General features: G+C 50.3%; 1 protein-coding gene across 7 annotated transcripts in view; it reads left to right on the forward strand.

Moving 5' to 3' along the window:
* Positions 1-266: 266 nt before the first annotated feature.
* LRRC20 (leucine rich repeat containing 20) overlaps positions 267-18,905 on the forward strand; it is an 87,075-nt gene continuing 68,436 nt past the window's right edge. Inside the window, exons 1-4 of one of the 7 annotated variants that reach the window (XM_077945302.1) lie at positions 267-339; positions 6,677-6,821; positions 8,071-8,183; positions 8,477-8,607. Coding sequence is in view for 4 of the 7 variants with exons in the window: in XM_015147358.3 (XP_015002844.1) it covers positions 6,740-6,821 (82 nt within the window). In the remaining 3 variants the exon portion in view is untranslated. 7 annotated transcript variants of the gene reach the window in all.

Consider the following 18,905-nt stretch of genomic DNA (forward strand, 5'->3'; position numbering starts at 1 on the left):
ACCGCACGTCCCACTCCGTATTTCCGCCCTCTCTGGCGTTCTCCCTCCAGAGGCAGCACACAAAGCGGTTACTCCCTTCGGGCGGGAGCGCGCGGGATGCCCTTCCGCGCGCGCCTCCTCCGCGCGCGCCGCTCCCGCGTTGATTGGCTGCGCGCAGCCCGGGCCCAGCCTACTCCCGCCACGGCGCCGGTCCTGGCGCGGGGATTGGCGGAGTGGCCGCGCTCGCAGTTCCCGCAGCCCCTCGCGCCCCGCCCCGCCGGCTCGGAACTCGCCTGGGGCGCCGCCGGCGGCGGAGGGAGCGTGACTGCGAGGCGCAGGGCGCTAGGAGGCATTGTCGCCGTAAGTGGAGCCAAAAGCGGCCCGGAGCGGGACCACACGCTTCTTGCCCCGCAAAGTAAACGTAGTCCAAGGCCAAGCGTTGCAGGGGCTGGGGGAGAGAGGGCGAGAAGTGTCCCGATTTTTGCAGCGTCCCCTCCCCTCCCCCAGGTCACCCAGTGGAAAAGAGCAGCGGTTGCACCAGCGGAGGCTCTGGCGGTGCCAAGGCGCCCGGCATGCGCGGGCTCTTGCTTGCTCACTGCAGCTGGACTCCGATGGTTCCGGGCAGTGGGTGCAGCCGTGCCAGGGAATAGGGAGCTCGGAGAAGCGCTCCCAGGCGGGCCTCCATTCCTCGCGGGAGGCGCCCTTGCTGGGAGAGGCTGCTGTGCATTTCGTCCCCTAAGCGACACTTTCGGGGTTTGCTTCCGCTCTGGGGAGCTGTAGACGCCTGCTCCAGAACGTGCCTCTCGGCCTCTGGGCAGCGTAGGAGCCCCGGGCCCTCTGCGATCACTAGCGTTCTTCCCTCTGCCTGCTTTATTCTCCCAGTCCCCGCCTGCCGGGCCAGCCGGACGAGGTGCCATTGGCTGCAGGCACCAGGGGTGAGGCGGGTCCTGGCACAAAGGGCGGGGGGACCCTTGCCTGGCCATCTTGCGTAGTGCTGGAGGCTCAGTCCGAGGATGCCTAGGATGTTAGCGAGGGAGCACGCGCTTAGCTTCCCGAACCCCATGCCACAAAAACGGGGAGCCAGCAGGTCCCGCTCACGTCCCAGCGGGCTTCTTACCCTGGGGTGGGAAAGTGGGTCAACTTCGTTCTGACGTGAAGGGGGGTTTGGGACTGCTTGGGTCGCTCCTCACCTCCTCACCCGCTCCCTGGCTTGGCATGGTCCAGAGCCCGGGCTGGAGCCAGCGGTAGGGCCAGCTTGCACACATGGCTCCGGAGGCTCCGGTTGCCCATCCGAGCCGCTGCCAGGCTCTAACGTTCCCAACTGACAACACCAGTAACTAAATATAGGAGCAGATGGTGGGGACGGGCTGTCGCAGCGTCTCCTTTGCAGAGGTCTCCGGACTGCAGATAAGGTAGAGTTCTTGATGGTAAGGGTTGGAGTCAGGGGGCCAGGTCAGGGTTTAAGCAAAAATCGCCCCTCCCCCAGCCAGCCTGAGTCCAGGTGAAACCAGGTTATAGGAAGAGGAGGGCTGTATTGCCAGCTCCCACAAAGCAGGACAACGTTTTTGTCTGGTGTTGAATTTATTGCATCCAAACTTCCTCTCTGCACCTGTTTAATTACCTACTGGTAATGCCTTGGTGTGGGAAACATGTAATGGTTTGCAAAGTCCTTTCCCAAAAGTTACATAGCAGTTACTTCTCACAATTATCCAGTGAGGAAAGTGGTATTTCCATTTTACAAATGGGACTGCTCACAACACTGTTAACTGCGAAACTATGGATTCGGCTGCCTTCCTCAAAAAACTTCTCTTAGTTCACTACAGAGAAGCAGAGGACAGCCTTGCAAGAGGCCTGCAGTTCCCTTCTTCAGTAATCTGGGAGCCCATTGGCTCCCTGTCTCTCTTTCCTGAATCTCTCTGTGCACCTGCTGCTCAGCCCCTGTCCCTTCCCCCTGGCCATGCCATGTGCCTTCATGTCCCCTTAGGCCTGGCCCTGTAGCCTTACTAGTATCAGGCTCATCCTGCCTCCCAGTGGGAAGCTTCTTCTAGCCCATACCCCATCTTTGCCCCTTTACTCCTACAGTAGGGGCCTTATGCAAGGTGCCCAGGAGACGTTTGCTGGATTTAAACGTTTCACCGGACCAGGATGCTCACTCTGAGGAACGGGGTTGGGGGTGTGTGGAGAGGGCCCTGCTTTGAGGATGTAGGCAGTGTGAGTATGAGCTTTGACCTTGTGCTGAAGCGTCTCTGGGATTTGGAGTACTTTCCTTGACATTTTCGAAGGCCTACCCTCTATTGCCTGGGACTGGCTGGGACCAGTAGTGCCAGCTGGCTGGGGTGCCCCAAGTGGAGATCTGGCCCATGTGGGCTGATGGTGTCTGTTTCTCCCTTTCGGGACACTCTGTGACTCTCCACTACCACCATCCCTGCAGATGGCATTGACCAGGTACCCTGAGGAGCCCAGGCCTGTCAGCTGGACTTCATGAAACAATTCTTCCTTGTGGAGGAAGGGGCAGTTTTAGGTCAAGGGAGGATGGCTTCCTAGCTAGTTAATAATTTAGCATGGTGATTTTAGGCAGCAGGAACCTTTTGGGGGTCCAGAGCACATCTGTGCCGTACTCAGAGCATCCTCCATCCTCTGGCATAAAAGGGACCCTTCTTCCGATTGAATTGCCCTGACACCTAGACTTTACATGTTTCTATTCCTGTGCCTGTGTCCACTCTGACCCACATAGTAGAATGTTTGGGAACTTGCCACCGGTGGTGAAATTTTTAATCTGACTAGTTTTCTACAGTGGTCTAAGGCAAGGGTCCTCAACCCATGGACTGTGGATGGTACAGGTCCATGGCCTGTGAGGAACCTGGCTGCACAGCAGGAGGTGAGCACCGGTGAGCATTACCGCCTGAGCTCTGCCTCCTGTCAGACCAGCGGCCACATTCAATTCTCTTAGGAGCCTGAACCCTATTGTGAACTGCGAATGCGATGGATCTAGGTTGTGCTCTCCTTATGATAATCTAATGCCTGATGATCTGAGGTGGAATAGTTTCATCCCTCTCCTCCTGCGGTGGGAAGAATTGTCTTCCAGGAAACCGAAAAGTTTGGGGATGCTGGTCTAAGGCACCACCTCCCCCACCCGGTGGCAGCTAGTAGAATTGCAGGCATAGTGCCTGATTGAAGGTGTTCAGCCCAGGCGATCCCACCAGGGCTACCCCAGACCCTGGGCAGCTTGGTGGCTTCCCTTCCTTTCCCTCTCTGCTGTGAGGCCAAGATTGCTTCAGTGCTGTTCTTCAGAAGGCTATTCCTCATCAGAATCACAAGTCGGAACTGTTTCCTGCATTTCTTTCTCCCTCTTCATTCTTATCCCTCACACCTAGGAGATACTCAGTAAATGTTTATGATTATTGATGATGAATTGGAGATGGAGAAAGGAGGGAGCATGGAATGGTGGGAAGAGTCCGAGGCTGGGACTTAGGATACGTGGGTTTTTTGTTTTCATCTAGCTGATTTGCTTCCCCTGTTGGATCCTCAGCTTTCCCATTCATAAAGGGGCTAGAAAAAGTCACGAAGATGCTAGCAACATGGCTATGATTTAGGCTTAGGGGTACAGTCTTTGAGGCAGCATGGTGAAGTTGTTGGGTCCAGTTTGCCACAGTCCTTTCTATTCCCTTCTGCCCTGCACTGGCTCACCTTATGCAGATTGGCCACCTGGCACTGTTAGCCTTTTGGTTTTTGACCCTTTTCAATTTAGACAGTGTCTTAGATTTGTTATAAGAGTCTCTTGACCTGTATTCAGATTGGAAACACAAATGATGTCTGTTGATCATCACCGTTAGGGGATACTAACCAAGCACCTGTGTTCAGTGTGTGGGGAGAAGCACAGTGTAGATCTATTCCCTGCCCCCAAGCTGCCCACAGGCCAATGGAGGAGACAAGTGTATGTTTGTTTGTTTGTTTGTTTATTTATTTATTTTTGAGACGGAGCTTTGCTCTTGTTGCCCATGCTGGAGTGCAATGGCACGATCTCGGCTCACTGCAACCTCCGCCTCCTGGGTTCAAGCGATTCTCCTGTCTCAGCCTCCCGAGTACCTGGGATTGCAGGCATGTGCCACTATGCCTGGCTAATTTTTTTTTTTTTTGAGGCTGAGGTTCGCTCTTGTTGCCCATGCTGGAGTGCAATGACACAATCTCACTCACTGCAACCTCCGCCTCCTGGGTTCGAGTGATTCTCCTGCCTCAGCCTCCTGAGGCACCCACCACCACGCCTGGCTAATTTTTGTATTTTTACTAGTGATGGGGTTTTACCACGTTGGCCAGCTGGTCTTGAATTCCCGACCTTAGGTGATCTGCCCACCTCGGCCTTCCAAAGTGCTGGGATCACGGGTGTGAGCCACCGCGCCTGGCCATTTTTTTTTTTTTTTTTTTTTTTTGTATTTTCAGTAGAGATGGAGTTTTACCATGTTGGTCAGGCTGGTTTCCAACTCCTGACCTCAAGTGATCCACCTGCCTCGGCCTCCCAAAGTGCTGGGATTACAGGCATGAGTCACTGCGCCTGGCTGACAAGTGTATATTTAAAAGCTCATAAATAATCCAGGTGACTTGTGCTAAGTCATTAAGTGCTACTGAAACTCAGAGGGAGCAGAGAACACTGAGGCAATCAGAGGAGATTTCCTGGAGGTGGGAGAGATAGAAATTCCACTCATTCCTCAAAGATGAGTTCCCTAAGTGTTTTGTTCAGAGTCACATGAGTATTAAACTGGGGTTAGATGCTGGTGTTACATCCACATGTGCACTGCTTTATCATCTTAACTTTTATTGAGTATTTACGTGTCCTGGGCTCTGAGCTAGCTCGTATATGTGTTTTGTTCAATCCTCATATTAACCTAACAAGTTGGGTATTACTAGATCTCCTATTCATATGAAGAAACAGGCTCAGAGGAGTTAAGAAACTCTCCCAAGTCTTCTCAGCTAATAAATGGGGGAGTTGAGCATTTGACCTGTCTCCAAAATCAGTGTTTTCCCACTGCTCTGTATGCGTGTGTCTCAAACCTTTAGTGCCAGCCTCCTTAGTGGAAATACACACACATACTAAACTCACAGTAACTCCCCGAAGCAGATGGGTGGGCTTGGCCCACCCTGGCTTGGTCTTGCCTGCCCTGCTTGTCCAGTTGACCATGTGGGAACTTTTTCTTGGTGACTGTTAGCTCTTAGCACTGTCCCCATGCCCCTTCTCTCTGCCCTTCACCTTCTTCTGCCTTTGGCCCTTGGAGTGAGTTCATTGGAGCTTCTTGAGCTGTCTATGAAGCTGGGACTGGGATCTGGGGGCAAAGCAGGGTGCTGACCTTGGACTTGAGCTCATTCCTCTCTCCATGGGGTGCTGCTATTTTTTTGTTTTGTTTTGTTTTGTTTTGTTTTTTGAGACGGAGTCTCGCTCTGTCACACAGGCTGGAGTGCAGTGGTGCGATCTCGGCTCACTGCAAGCTCCACCTCCCGGGTTCACGCCATTCTCCTGCCTCAGCCTCCTGAGTAGCTGGGACTACAGGCACCTGCCACCATGCCCGGCTAATTTTTTGTATTTTTAGTAGAGATGGGGTTTCACTGTGTTAGCCAGGATGATCTTGATCTCCTGACCTCATGATCTGCCCGCCTCGGCCTCCCAAAGTGCTGGGATTACAGGCGTGAGCCACCGCGCCCGGCCGGGGTGCTGCTATTTTTATAAAGAAGTGAACACTGGATATGGAGCTGGGCTGACCCGATTCTTGCCACTTGTAGTTTGACTTTGGCCAGGTCACCTAGCCCCTCTCTATGCTCATTTCCTTCTCTGTAATAAACCGGGAGTTGAGGGTGTTTGCAAGTCCTTATGTCTTAACACCTTATCATTTTGTCTTCCTCACCTTTCTTTCAGCCTGTTTTCCTCTAGTGATCCAATCTCTCTTCTCTCATTTCCATCTCCACCCACCCCCTCCCCCACCCGCTTTCTCTTCTCTCATTTCCATCTCCACCCACCCCTCTCCCCTGCCACCCGCTTTTCTTGCCTCAGCAAGACGCAGCATCAGGCTGATAATCACACAGGCTAGTACTGTAAACTCTCCTTCCTATTGGCACATGGGAAAGGAATTCTTACAGACCGCCAACTGCCAGTCCGTGTGTTCTGATGGGCTCACAGGGCTCTAATTTGCCTTCATGTCCCCACTTCCTGCCATGCACAAGGCAGATACGGGTGGAGTGAACAGGGGAGCTGAGGAAATTATCCTGGGTGGGGTGTGGACAGGGCACCAGCTTAGAGGCTATGGGATGGAGGGACAGGTGTCTTTCTCCTGCAGTTGGCTGCACCCTACCTCCTTCCCAATGCCCCGCCTATAGAGTGAATCACAGGCCAGCACACCCCTGAGTCCTCACACCTCCCTAGCTGCTGGCTCAGGCCTGGTCCCCATGTCTGGTGAGGTCACACATGTTGATCCTCCCCGAAAACCAGTAGGACCCAGCTGCCCCCACCCTCTGACTGGCAGACCAGCCTGTGCAAAGGCCAAGCTGGATGTGGCCTGAGCTCTCGGCCCTGCAAGAGGAGGTGAGTGGCCTGGGGCCCTCCCTGCAGGCTTCCTGGCAGCCTGGGTCCTGGGGGAGAAGGATGCTAGAGGGGGATGCCTGGGTGGGCCCCTGACTGACAGGCAGGCACTTCATGGCACTGCATCTTCCCCAGGCTCAGGTCCTTTTGTGAGCAGCAGACCAGCCTGGGGGCTGGCGGCAGGACACCTGTGTCTGCATGCTGAAGAAGATGGGTGAGGCTGTGGCCAGAGTAGCAAGGAAGGTCAACGAGACGGTGGAGAGCGGCTCTGACACTCTGGGTGAGTGAGGGCAGGGCTTTTCCCAACTTCCCTGGAAGCAGTTGTGAGATCAACTTAGAAATGAAATAGAGATGAAAGACACAAGTGTCAGTGCACAACCTCATCCTGAGAATAAGTGTTTTGTAGAACTTTCATTGCAACAGTGTGTAGTTTGTGTAAGACATTTCTTACTGTGGGTCCTGGTCAAAGAGGTTTGAAAACCACCGAGTGATGGGGCCTGCCTGCTTGTCCTTTGACTGCCAGTGACTGAGTGTGTGTACCCTTGGACTAGGTGAAAAAACAGAGCTGGTCCTGGCCAAGTAGCATCTGTGTGCCAGGCCCCATGCTGGGTGCCTCCTGAATGTTATCTTGTTGAATCTTCACAGGCTTCCTGGGGTGAATGAAGCCAGCTGGGCGTGGCAAGCCTCAGTCATCGAAGAAAGGTGACGGCAAAATGGGTTTCTTTGAGGTTGCCCAGCTAGGAGAGCTCTTTACACTCCACTATTTTTCTTGAATTGTGTCTTATGTATTTTTTGCTTTGAATTGGCCAGGGCATTTTATTCCATCAATTACCCCAAGACTCCCAAGCATTTAGGCAAACCATCCCATTTAATTGAATTCAGCAGATATTTATTGACTGTCCACCAAGTGCAAGGGGCAGCAGGGGATACGGTGCAGTTACCTGTGTGTGTGCCTGTGTGTGTGTGCACATGCCCGAGTGTGTTTGTGTGCGTGTGTGTGTGTGTGTGCATGTGTCTCACCCCTGGAGTGCAGGCACTACTGTAGAGGCCTGGAGCACAGTCCTGCCTTGGGGATGATCTTGCAGATAGGCAGGCAGAATTGGAGCTAGGTACACAGAGAGGAATTTCACAGGCAGGTAGGGGTGTGTGTGTGTGTGTGTGTCTGTCTGTCTGTCTGTCTGTCTCACAAAGGAGTGCTTCCTTCCATGGTGGTTACTGCCTCAGCAAAGTCACAGAGACTGGAAAGGCAGTTAGAGGCAGAGAGAGGTGGTCCAGGAAGTGGAGAGACATTCAGCCTTCAAGATGAGCTTGATCACTGCCTCTTCCAGGAAGCCCTCCACCTTACCTCATCCATTCTTTGCTCCCTTTCTCCTCTGTAGCACCCCTTCAGCATCTGTACAGCACAGGGACCCTGTGGTTGTTTGCTTCCCCCTGCCCTGCCCCAGAGCCCAGCTCAGTGTCAGGCACTTTGTAAACATGTGGAAGTGTTTGCTGAGCTTAGCTAAGGCGAGAGGCATTTCTTCTATCAGCAGGTTCACTGAAGATTGTCACTGGTGTTGGAGGGAAGCCTTTGGAAGGAGCCTTAAGCTAGTGAGCTGATGACTGTGAGCCCTCAGTGAAGGAATTCTGGAATCCTGTACTGGTCAGTAATATGGTTGTTTAAAGCTCTCTACCACTGAGACTGCGGTTCAGAGCTAGGCTTTGAGTCATATGGGCCTGGATTTGAATCCCTACTCTGCCACCCACTCACCTGGTACTGTAGCAGATTGCTTAACCTCTCAGATCCTCAGTTTCTTCATCTATAAAATGGGAATGGTAATTGTGTCTACCTCATGAGGGCAGTTAAGAGTAATTGGAATGTCTGTAAGGTGTTTGGCACATAGGGAGCTCAATTAATGGCAGCTATTATTTTTAATTTTTGTTCATTCCCAAAAGCTGGCGGTGGGACCTAAGCCCTTCCTTTCGCAAATGCACCTTCTGCGGGTGTCAGCCAGCCAGGTCTGTGCTGGGTGTGCTTCTTACTGCCTTCCAGTGGAGGATTCAGTGCAAATTGACAGATGTCTGTGGTGAGTAACCTACCCCTGCTTCAAAATGTCACAGGGGGCCGGGCATAGTGGCTCGTACCTGTAATCTCAGCACTTTGGGAGGCCGAAGCAGGTGGATCGCTTGGGGCCAGGAGTTCAAGACCAGCCTGGCCAACATACGAAAACATACTAAAAATTCAAAAAATTAGCCTGGTGTGGTGGTACACGCCTGTAATCCCAGCTATTTGGGAGGCTGAGGCAGGAGAATTGCCTGAACCCAGGAGGTGGAGGTTGCAGTCAGTCAAGATCTTGCCATTGCACCTCCAGCTTGGGTGATGGAGCTAGGCTCCATCTCAAAAAAAAAAAAAAAAAAAAAAAAAAAAAGCATCACAGGGGATAGGGACACAGCAGCTCCACTTCACTCAGATGTGGCAAGAGTGGAGAGGCCGCAGGGGAGGGAACACAATTCTTACCAGGGGCGTTGGGGAAGCTGCTTGGGGGTGGGTGCTGTTTGAGAGAGGATGTTTCAGGGGGCAGCGGTGAGGAAACAGGCACTCCAGGCAGTGGCGGGGGTGTGCCTGAGTTGGAGGAGAGACCCTGCCCAATTACCACAGCAGCATTGGGGCAGGTGTTGAGGGATGGTGCCTGGCAGGCGGAGAGCTTGGAAGGTCGTGTTGAGGACCCCCTGAACTTCAACCTCTGTGGACTGGAGATTGCAAGGTCAGGTGGCCAGGTGGGCATTTCTGTGAGCTGAAGAGTGGGCACCCTGCATCAGGTGAAATGTGCAGGGCGGCTAGGACAGGGCATGCTGCGACCAGCTCCCCTGCACTGCCGGGGGGCCATACCCACCAAGGAACCCAAGCAGTTCTCTGGCCAGTGGTCTCTACCAGACCACTGCCATGCCTGGGATTGGAACCCTGACTGTCTGGCACCAGAGTCTGGGCCATGTCTCTACCATGCAGCCCTGGGGTGGGAGCAGGTTTTGGTGATTGCCAGGGTCATGACTGCTGTGAAGCTCTAGTCAAGTTGGGAGAGGCTTTAGCCATGGCGATCTTGCCTGAAGCTCAAGATTTTCATATGGAGGGGACTGGGTCTTTTGGTTTTTTTTGAGACAGAGTCTCGCTCTGTCACCCGGGCTGGAGTGCAGTGGTGCAAACTCGGCTCACTGCAAGCTCCGCCTCCCGGGTTCACGCCATTCTCCAGCCTCAGCCTCCCGAGTAGCTGGGACTACAGGCGCCCGCCACCACACCCGGCTAATTTTTTTTTTTTTGTATTTTTAGTAGAGACGGGGTTTCACCATGTTAGCCAGGATGGTCTCGATCTCCTGACCTCGTGATCCACCTGCCTTAGCCTCCCAAAGTGCTGGGATTACAGGCATGAGCCACTGCGCCCAGCCAGGACTGGGTCTTAAAGTTGTGGCTGAATAACAGGGATCCTTTGTACCTGTGCAGTGGCCAGAGAAGAAGCAAAATTTCCAACCTGGCCATAGTGGGCACCTGTAATCCTGACCCTTAGGAAATGGAGCTGACCAGGCTCATATAATCTAAGGGGGCTGGGTCTAAGCAGTTAGCATGTATTGAATACCTGCTGTATACTGGTTGCTTGGGGGCTCCCAGGAATGTGTGTAGTAGAGTCCTGGACCTGAGACCAGCCCACCACCCACAAGATGGTCTTCAGAGAGCAGTGACACACAGGCTCCATGCTAAGGTGTGTCGGATGGAACACAGGTTGTCCTAGTTCAGAGGTGGGAGATATTGCTGGGTATTGAAGTAGTCTGGGAAGGCTTTCTGGAGGAGATGGTAATTGAATTGAATCATAAAGTAACTCCATATGGTTCTCATGTAAAACTGCTAACAATCTGAAGCATCCTAAACATCCAGCACCAGAAAATTGCGTAAAAAAATTTGGCTACAGCTATACAATGCTTTTTTTTTTTTTGAGATGGAGTCATCTTGCTTGCCCAGGCTGGAGTGCCATGGCACAATCTTGGCTCACTGCAACCTCCCTCTCCCAGGTTCAAGTGATTCTCCTTCAGCCTCCCAAGTAGTGGGGATTACAGGTGTGTGTCACCATGCCTGGCTAATTTTTTAATTTATTTTTTAGTGGAGATGGGGTTTTGCCACGTTGGCCAAGCTGGTCTTGAACACCTGACCTCAAGCTATCCACCCGCCTCAGCCTCCTAAGGTGCTGGGATTACAGGCGTGAGCCACCGTGCCCTGCCTATATAATGCTATTTACGTAGTCATCAACAATGGAGCATAATATTTCATTGTATGATTGAATAAAGACTGGCACATTCTCGGCCAGGTGCAGTGGCTCTGTAATCCCAGCACTTTGGGAGGCCAAGGCGGGTGGATCACGAGGTCAGGAGATCGAGACAAGGTCACGAGATCCTGGCTAACATGGTGAAACTCCGTCTCTACTAAAAATACAAAAAAAATTAGCGGGATGTGGTGGCAGGCACCTGTAGTCCCAGCTGCTTGGGAGGCTGAGGTGGGAGATTGGTGTGGACCCAGGAGGTGGAGCTTGCAGTGAGCCAAGATTGTGCCACTGGACTCCAGCCTGGGCAATAGAGCGAGACTCCGTCTCAAAAAAAAAACAAAACAAAACAAAAAATGACTGGCACATTCTCATATATAATGTGAATCGGAAAAAATCAAGAATGCCAAACTAATTCGTAGGGTGAGATACGAATTATGTTAAACCTGTGCATGTATGTAGGAAAGAAAATGGAAGGAAATAACCAATATGCAAATGGGAGTTAGAAAATACTATTTTTGCATTTTCTAAATATTCTATAATGAACGTATTACTCTTAAAATTAGAGAACAGATTTTAGGGAAAGGGCTACCTGCCACTATGGAAATAACACACATCTCGACAACAGATGAGAGTTCAGGGGTAACTCATTCTCAAAGCCGAGGCCCCTGGGAGAGGCACAGGCTTCCCTGGCTTTTCCCTTCCTGCTGGGTTCCCTCCCGGGGTGGTGCTCCAGAGCCACAGGTGTTGCTGCAGAGTGGGAGATCGCCTGTAGAGACTGGGCTGGAAGAGCTCAGTTACAGGCTTACTCTCACCTTACTCAGGCAAGTAACCCTGGTAAGCACTTCGAACGCTGCCCCAGTGCTCCTGGGGCACCACTGGCTAGAGCTGGAGCCAGGCCTGCTTCCTCCTGTAACTGGAGGCATAGATCCCAGCCTTTCTCACTCCACTCCAGGCTTCTCCATCCCTGGAGATGTGGGCTCCTTTCCATTTGGCCCCTGGGAGGCCCTCACCTTGAGTTGAAGCTGCTTTCCTCCCAGCCCCTCACCCCTCCCCAGCATCATCTTCTAGATGCTTCTAAGGAGCATGCAGAGTTGCAAACTGCCCCTTAGGTTGTCTCCCTCCCCTGAGCCAGGCTCTCTTTCCCTGCCCCTTTTCCATCTGGGCTTCCATGGGTCCTGGGCCTCTGAGGGGCTTCAGTCTGACCCCACCCTTCCCTCCAGCCTGTGGTTGCGGGCCAGGCTTCCCTGCACCCCGCTCCTCTCTGGGTCTTAGGCTCCCAGCTCTGCTGTGTGCATGGGGGCTGGCTTTTAAAGAATGATCGTGATGCAGAGGAGCAGGATTTGAAAAGGCCTGAGGCCTGAGACTCTACTACACACATCCCTGGGAGCCCCCAAGCACCTAGTACACAGCAGGTACTCAATACATGCTAACTGCTTATATTTTTGGTAGAGACCCCGTCTCTACCAAAAATAAAACTTAAAAAATTAGCCAGGTGCAGTGGCACACACCTGTAGTGTCAGCTAGTTTGGGAGGCGGAGGCGAGAAGATTGCAAGAGTCTTGGAGGTTGAGGCTGCAGTGAGCCATGATCGGGCCACTGCACTCCAGCCTGGGCGAGAAAAAGTTCTATTTAAAAAATCTGATATAATATACTCTGGTTTCTCTTCAGATCCAATGAATCTTTTGCTTCTTACTGAAAAAAAAAATCCGATTTAAGGGAATAATCTTATTTCTTTCTTATGCTCTATTTTTTATTTCTTTAATCATTTTAGAAATAAGGTCTTGTTCTGTCACCCAGGCTGGAGTGCAGTGGCGCAATCATAGTTCCCTGCAGCCTTCAATTCCCGTGCTCAAGTGATCCTCCCACCTCAGCCTTCCGAGTAGTTAAGACTACAGGCACTTGCTACTATACCGACTAATTTTTAAAATCTTTTGTAGAGATGGGGTCTCACTATGTTGCGTAGGCTGGTCTCAAACTCCTGGCCTCATGCTATCCTCTTGTCCCAGCCTATACTTGTTTTAAATCTTTACTGCTTTTTCTTTTTTTTGAAACGGAGTCTTGCTCTGTCACCTGGGCTGGAGTGCAGTGGCGTGATCTCAGCTCACTGCAGCCTCCACCTCCCGGGTTCAAGCAATTCTCCTGCCTCAACCTCCCAAGTAGCTGGGATTACAGGCGTGTGCCACCACACCTGGTTACTTTTTAATTTTTGTACTTTTAGTAGAGATGGGGTTTCATCGTGTTGGCCAGGCTGGTCTTGAACTCCTGGCCTCAAGTGATCCACCCGCCTCAGCCTCCCAAAGTGCTAGGATTACAGGCTTGAGCCACCATGCCCAGCCTGTTTTGTCTATAACAGGACATTCTTGAGGGTTTGAATCTGTTGTTCCTGCTGACTCTTGCTCACAGTAGGTTATTCTGGGCAGACTTTATATAATAATTTGGACCCTGTGCTCCTGCCTGGTGGACTATCTGTGTAATCCTGGGTTGCGGGGCTGTGTCCTCCGAAGGGGTGGTGATTGCTTTGGTCAGATGCCTGAGTGTGACCAGCCTAGAAGCACGTCTTCTGTTAATGTTTCAGCCCTAAGGGCTTCTGCATATGAATTAAGGAATGTGAATATTCAAACCCTAAGTAAGAACAGGTCTGTGGTTTCAGAATCTTAGTGGAGATTTTTATTTTTGTTTTTAAAAAAATTCATTGCCCAGGCAAAGACGAAACTGCTTTTTGTCTTATCAGGTAGTAGATTTTTATGATTTTATTGTTTTTTGTTACCAAGTAGTACCTCCTGCATTCAAAGTGATTCTCCTGCCTTAGCTTTCCCCAAAAACCAACTGGGCACCTGCCACCATTCCCAGCTAATTTTTGTATATTTAGTAGAGATGGGAGTGTCACCATGTTGCCCAGGCTGGTCTCGAACTCCTGACCTCAAGTGATCCACCTGTTTTGGTCTCCCAAAGTTCTGGGATTACAGGCGTGAGCCATCACGCCTGGACTCAGATTCTCTATTTTTGATCTTTTGGACTTGCTCTTGTTAAATGTCAGGCATCGTGGTAAACAGTTTGCTGGTTTTACCTCATTTAATCTTCCGTGATAACCCTATGACAGAGGTGATGTTAATACCCCCATTTTACAGATGAGGAAACAAAGATGTGAGAAACATCTTTTATCCAGTGTGTGCTCGCTCTTCCTTCCTTCCTTCCTTCCTTCCTTCCTTCCTTCCTTCCTTCCTTCCTTCCTTCCTTCCTTCCTTCCTTCCTTCCTTTCTTTCTTCTTTCTTTCTTCTTTTTTTTTTTTTTTGACAAGGTATTACTCTGTCACCCAGGCTGGAGTGCAGTGGTGCCATCTCGGCTCACTGCAATCTCTGCCTCCCAGGTTCCAGCATTTTATCTGGTGTTTTTACGTGTTTTGTTGTATAAGGGTATTCAACTTCCCTCATCTCCTGCGTTGCTTTTGCAGTACTTTTCCTCTGTTTTATAGCTGCTGGAGCTAGGCTGAGTGTAGGTGACCTGCTGGTGACACAGCTGTTTGGAGGGGGAGCAGAGTTCATAGGTCAGCGTAGTGCACAGCCCTGCTTTTCCCCATCCACCCTGCTGCCTGCCTGAGGGATGGGGGTGGAGATGAGGAGGAGGGCTGACAGAACTAAGCCAATGATGTGAACCTCCCTCTTCCTGCCTCTGCCCACCCGCACACCTACCTCTCCTCCCAGGTCTTCTTGGAACCACAGTGAGCCCACACTGTTCCTGAAAAGGAGCAAAATAATCAGAGGTGAACATCTACTTTTGTATCTAATATTTACATTATTATTAGGCTGTCTCAAGTTAATGAAACGATAGGGACAGCCCCCATGTACTGCTTTCATGGGCAAATGTCCCTCCATCAGTTCCTTCACTCCTGCAGGATTTTCTAAAGGGTAGGTCCTGGGTAACCAACATCAGGACTGTAGGAGTGCTGATTAAAAATGCAGATTCAGGCCAGGCACGGTGACTCACGCCTGTAATCCTAGCACTTTGGGAGGCTGAGGCGGGCAGATTGCCTGAGCTCAGGAGTTCGAGACCAGCCTGGGCAACACGGTGAAACCCCATCTCTACTGAAATACAAAAACTTAGCTGGGCTTGGCGGCATGCGCCTGTTTTCCCAGCTACTCAGGAGGCTGAGGCAGGAGGATTGCTTGAACCTGGGAGGCAGAGGTTGCACAGTGAGCTGAGATCGCACCATTGCACTCCAGCTTGGGCGACAGAGCGAGACTTGGTGCCCCCTGCTGCCAAAAATAAATAAAAATAAAACCTCAGTTAATTTCAGAAAAAAAATGCAGATTCAAGCTGGGCACGGTGGCTCATGCTTATAATCCTTGTGGTGGGTAGATCACTTAAGGTCAGGAGACACCAGCCTGGCCAACATGGTGAAACTCGTCTCTACTAAAATGCAAAAATGGCTGGGCGTGGTGACTAATGCCTGTAATCCCAGCACTTTAGGAGGCCAAAGTGGGCGGATCACGAGGTCAGGAGATCAAGACCATCCTGACTAACACAGTGAAACCCCGTCTCTACTAAAAATACAAAAAAATTAGCTGGGCGTGGCGGCGGGCGCCTGTAGTCCTAGCTACTTGGGAGCCTGAGGCAGGAGAATCACTTGAACCCGGGAGGCAGAGCTTGCAGTGAGCTGAGATTGTGCCACTGGACTCCAGCCTGGGCGACAGAGTGAGACTGTGTCTCCAAAAAAAAAAAAAAGCAAAAATTAGCCAGGCGTGGTGATGCATGCCTGTAGTCCCAGCTACTTGAGGGCTGGAGAATCTCTTCAACCTGGGACGTGGAGGTTGCAGTGAGCCAAGATTGTTCTACTGCACTCCAGCCTGGGTGACAGAGCGAGACTCCATCTCAAAAAAAAAAAAAAAGGCAGATTTATGGGTACTACTCCAGAGCTGTGAAAATAGAATCTCTGACGGTGGGGGCTGGTAGTGTGGATTTTAGCAAGCCTCCCAGATGATTCTGCCATGTCTTGACCTTATATATTTTATTGTTATAATTTATATATATATATATAATTTACCCTTTTTAGTATATAGTTGAGTTCTGACAAACATATGTTTTTTTAACCAACCACAACAAGACTCAGAACCTTTTTATCACCTTGTGCTCCCCTGCAGCCAAACCCTCCCCATCCCCGGTACCTGGGAGTCACTGATCTCTTTTCCATCCCTGTGGTTTTGCCTTTTCTAGGATATCATGGAAATGGAATGATAGAGTAAATAAACTCTTGAGCCTGGCTTCTTTCGCTTTAGCATCATGTATTTGAGATTCATCTGTGTTTGGTGGGAATCAGTAGTTCATTCCTTTCACTGCTGAATAGCGTTACATGGTGTGGGTGTTCCATGATCCATTTATCCTTTCATCTACTGAAGGACATTTGGACTGTTTCCAGTTTTTTAACATCATGAATAAAGCCTGTAAACATTTGCATACAGATTTTGCTGTGAAGCAAAGTTTTCTCTTTCTTTTCTTTCTTTTTTAGACAGGGTCTCACTCTTTTGCCCAGGCTAGAGTGCAATGGTATGATCTTGGCTCACTGCAGCCTCCACCCCCTGGGCTCAAGCGTCCTCCCACCTCGCCTCCTGAGTACCTAAGACTACATGTGTGCACCACCGTACCTGGCTAATTTTTGTATTTTTTGTAGAGATGGGGTCTCCCTGTGTGGGAGAGGCTGGTCTCAAACTCCTGGGCTCAAGCATTCCTCCCGCCTCAGCCTCCCAAAGTGCTGGGGTTATGGGCACAAACCACAGCATCTGGTCAGTAAGGTTTTCATTTCTCTCAGATAAACACACAGGAGTAGGATTACTGGGTTGTATAGTTGCCCCTCCGTATCTGTGGGGATTGGTTACAGGAGCCCCACAGGTACCAATATTCAAGGATACTCAAGTCCTTTATATAAAGTGTTATAGTATTTGCATCTAACCTGCACACATCCTTCTGTATACTTTAAATCATTTCTAGATTGCTTATAGTACATAATACAATGTAAATACTATGTAAATAGTTGTATTGCTTTTGTATTATTTATTTACTTTCAATATTTTCTGTGTTTGGTTGAATTCGTGGATACAAAACCCACAGGTGTAGAGAGCCAACTATATGTATTAAGTATATGTTTGACTATAAAAAACTACCACACTCTTTTCCAAAGAGATTGAGAGCTCCAGTTCCTTCACATCCTTTTCAACACTCAGTATGTTTATAACTGTACATTCTCTAGGGTGTAATGTATCTCATTGTAGTTTGATTTATTTTTTCTTTTTTTATAGTATTAAGAGGTATATTGTTGTAGTTTTAATTTACAGTTCTCTGGTGATATTGAACATTTTTTTTTTTTGAGACAGAGTTTCACTTCTTGTCACCCAGGCTAGAGTGCAATGGCACAATCTCGCCTCACTGAAACCTCCGCCTCCCAGGTTCAAGAGATTCTCCTGCCTCAGCCTCCCAAGCAACTGGGATTACAGGAATCTGCCATCATGCCCGGTTCATTTTTGTATTTTTAGTAGAGATGGGGTTTCACTATGTTGGCCCGGCTGGTCTCGAACTCCTGACTTCAGGTGATCTGCCTGCCTCGGCCTCCCAAAGTGCTGGGACTACAGGTGTGAGTCAATGCACCTGGCCGATGTTGTACAACTTTTCATGTGCTTGTTGGCTATCCATTCGTCTTTGATTATATCTCTATTCAAATCTTTTGCCCATTAAAAAACACTGGGTTTTTTCTTTTTAGTTTTGTGTTTTAGAGGTGGGGTCTGGGTATGTTGCCCAGGCTGGAGTGCAGTGGCTATTCACAGGCACAATCATTGCACACTGTAGCCTGGAACTCCTGGGCTCAAGAGATCCTCCTATTTCAGCTTCCAGAGTAGCTGTAACTACAAGTGCGTGCCACCTGCCTGTCTCACATTTTTAATTTTGATGAAATTTTATTTATCGTTTTTTCTTTTATTGATGGTATTTTTGGTATTGTATGTGAGAAGTCTGCTTAACCCAAGGTCATGAAGAGTTTCTCCTATCAGGATCATTTGGGTATTGGTTAAGCATACAGATTCATGGACCCTGCTCTAGAGCTTTAAAAGTTGAATCTTGCCAGGCACCGTGGCTCATGCCTGTAATCTCAGCACTTTGGGAGGCTGAGGAGGGCGGATCATGAGGTCAGGAGTTCAAGACCAGCCTGACCAACATGGTGAAACTCTGTCTCTACTAAAAGTACAAAAATTAGCTGGGCATGGTGGCGCATGCCTGTAATCCCAGCTACTCAGGAGGCTGAGGCAGGAGAATTGCTTGAACCTGGGAGGTAGAGGGTGCAGTGAGCTGAGATCGTGCCACCGCAGCCTGGGCGGCAGAGCAAGACTCCGTCTCAAAAAAAAAAAAAAAAAAAAGAATCTCAGAGAGGGTCTGGTGATCTGCATTTTAACATGAACTGTGTCTGATTCTTCTTTGCCTTGTATTTTGAGAATCACTGGCTTACTGTTTACAATTTGGAGCTTCCTGTCCTGGTGGCTGCCGTGGGATGGGACAGGAGCATTGCCTGGCAGGGCTCTGGATGTGTGCGTGTGGGAGATGATGAATACGGACATGGATGTGATGTGCTCCTGGGGAGGGACCTGAGCAGCTAGGCTGGGAGCTGTGGAATCAAAACAGGGAGACCAAGGCTAGTGCGAGGGGTGTGTCCACCTTTCCTCCCTCCCAGGCCCGCCTGCACTTTGGCTGAGTGCTTGCTTCCTTCTGTACTAGCCGGCAGATGGCGCCCTGTCACAGGCCAAACCAAGGACCGGAAGCCAAGCCCGGGGACCTGGCCAGGCTGTGACTGGTGAGCAGTTGCTCAGGGTCCTGACCAAGGCTTCCACTCCCTTCTTGTGTTTATGTTCCTGTCCAACACCTGCAGGGACCCGATGTTGCAACCCCTTTGCTGAACAAGAGTACTCAGGAAACACTTAGTAGATACTCACTGAATCCCAACACTTAATAGATACTCACTGAATCCCAACCTTTTCTTGGTTCAGAAATTACCACTGGCTCCTTTTTAAAAAAAACATACATTTAGCAGCTGTTGTGTGTGCC

The sequence above is a fragment of the Macaca mulatta genome, chromosome 9 (genome assembly GCF_049350105.2).
Source record: "Macaca mulatta isolate MMU2019108-1 chromosome 9, T2T-MMU8v2.0, whole genome shotgun sequence".
Classification (NCBI taxonomy): domain Eukaryota; kingdom Metazoa; phylum Chordata; class Mammalia; order Primates; family Cercopithecidae; genus Macaca; species Macaca mulatta.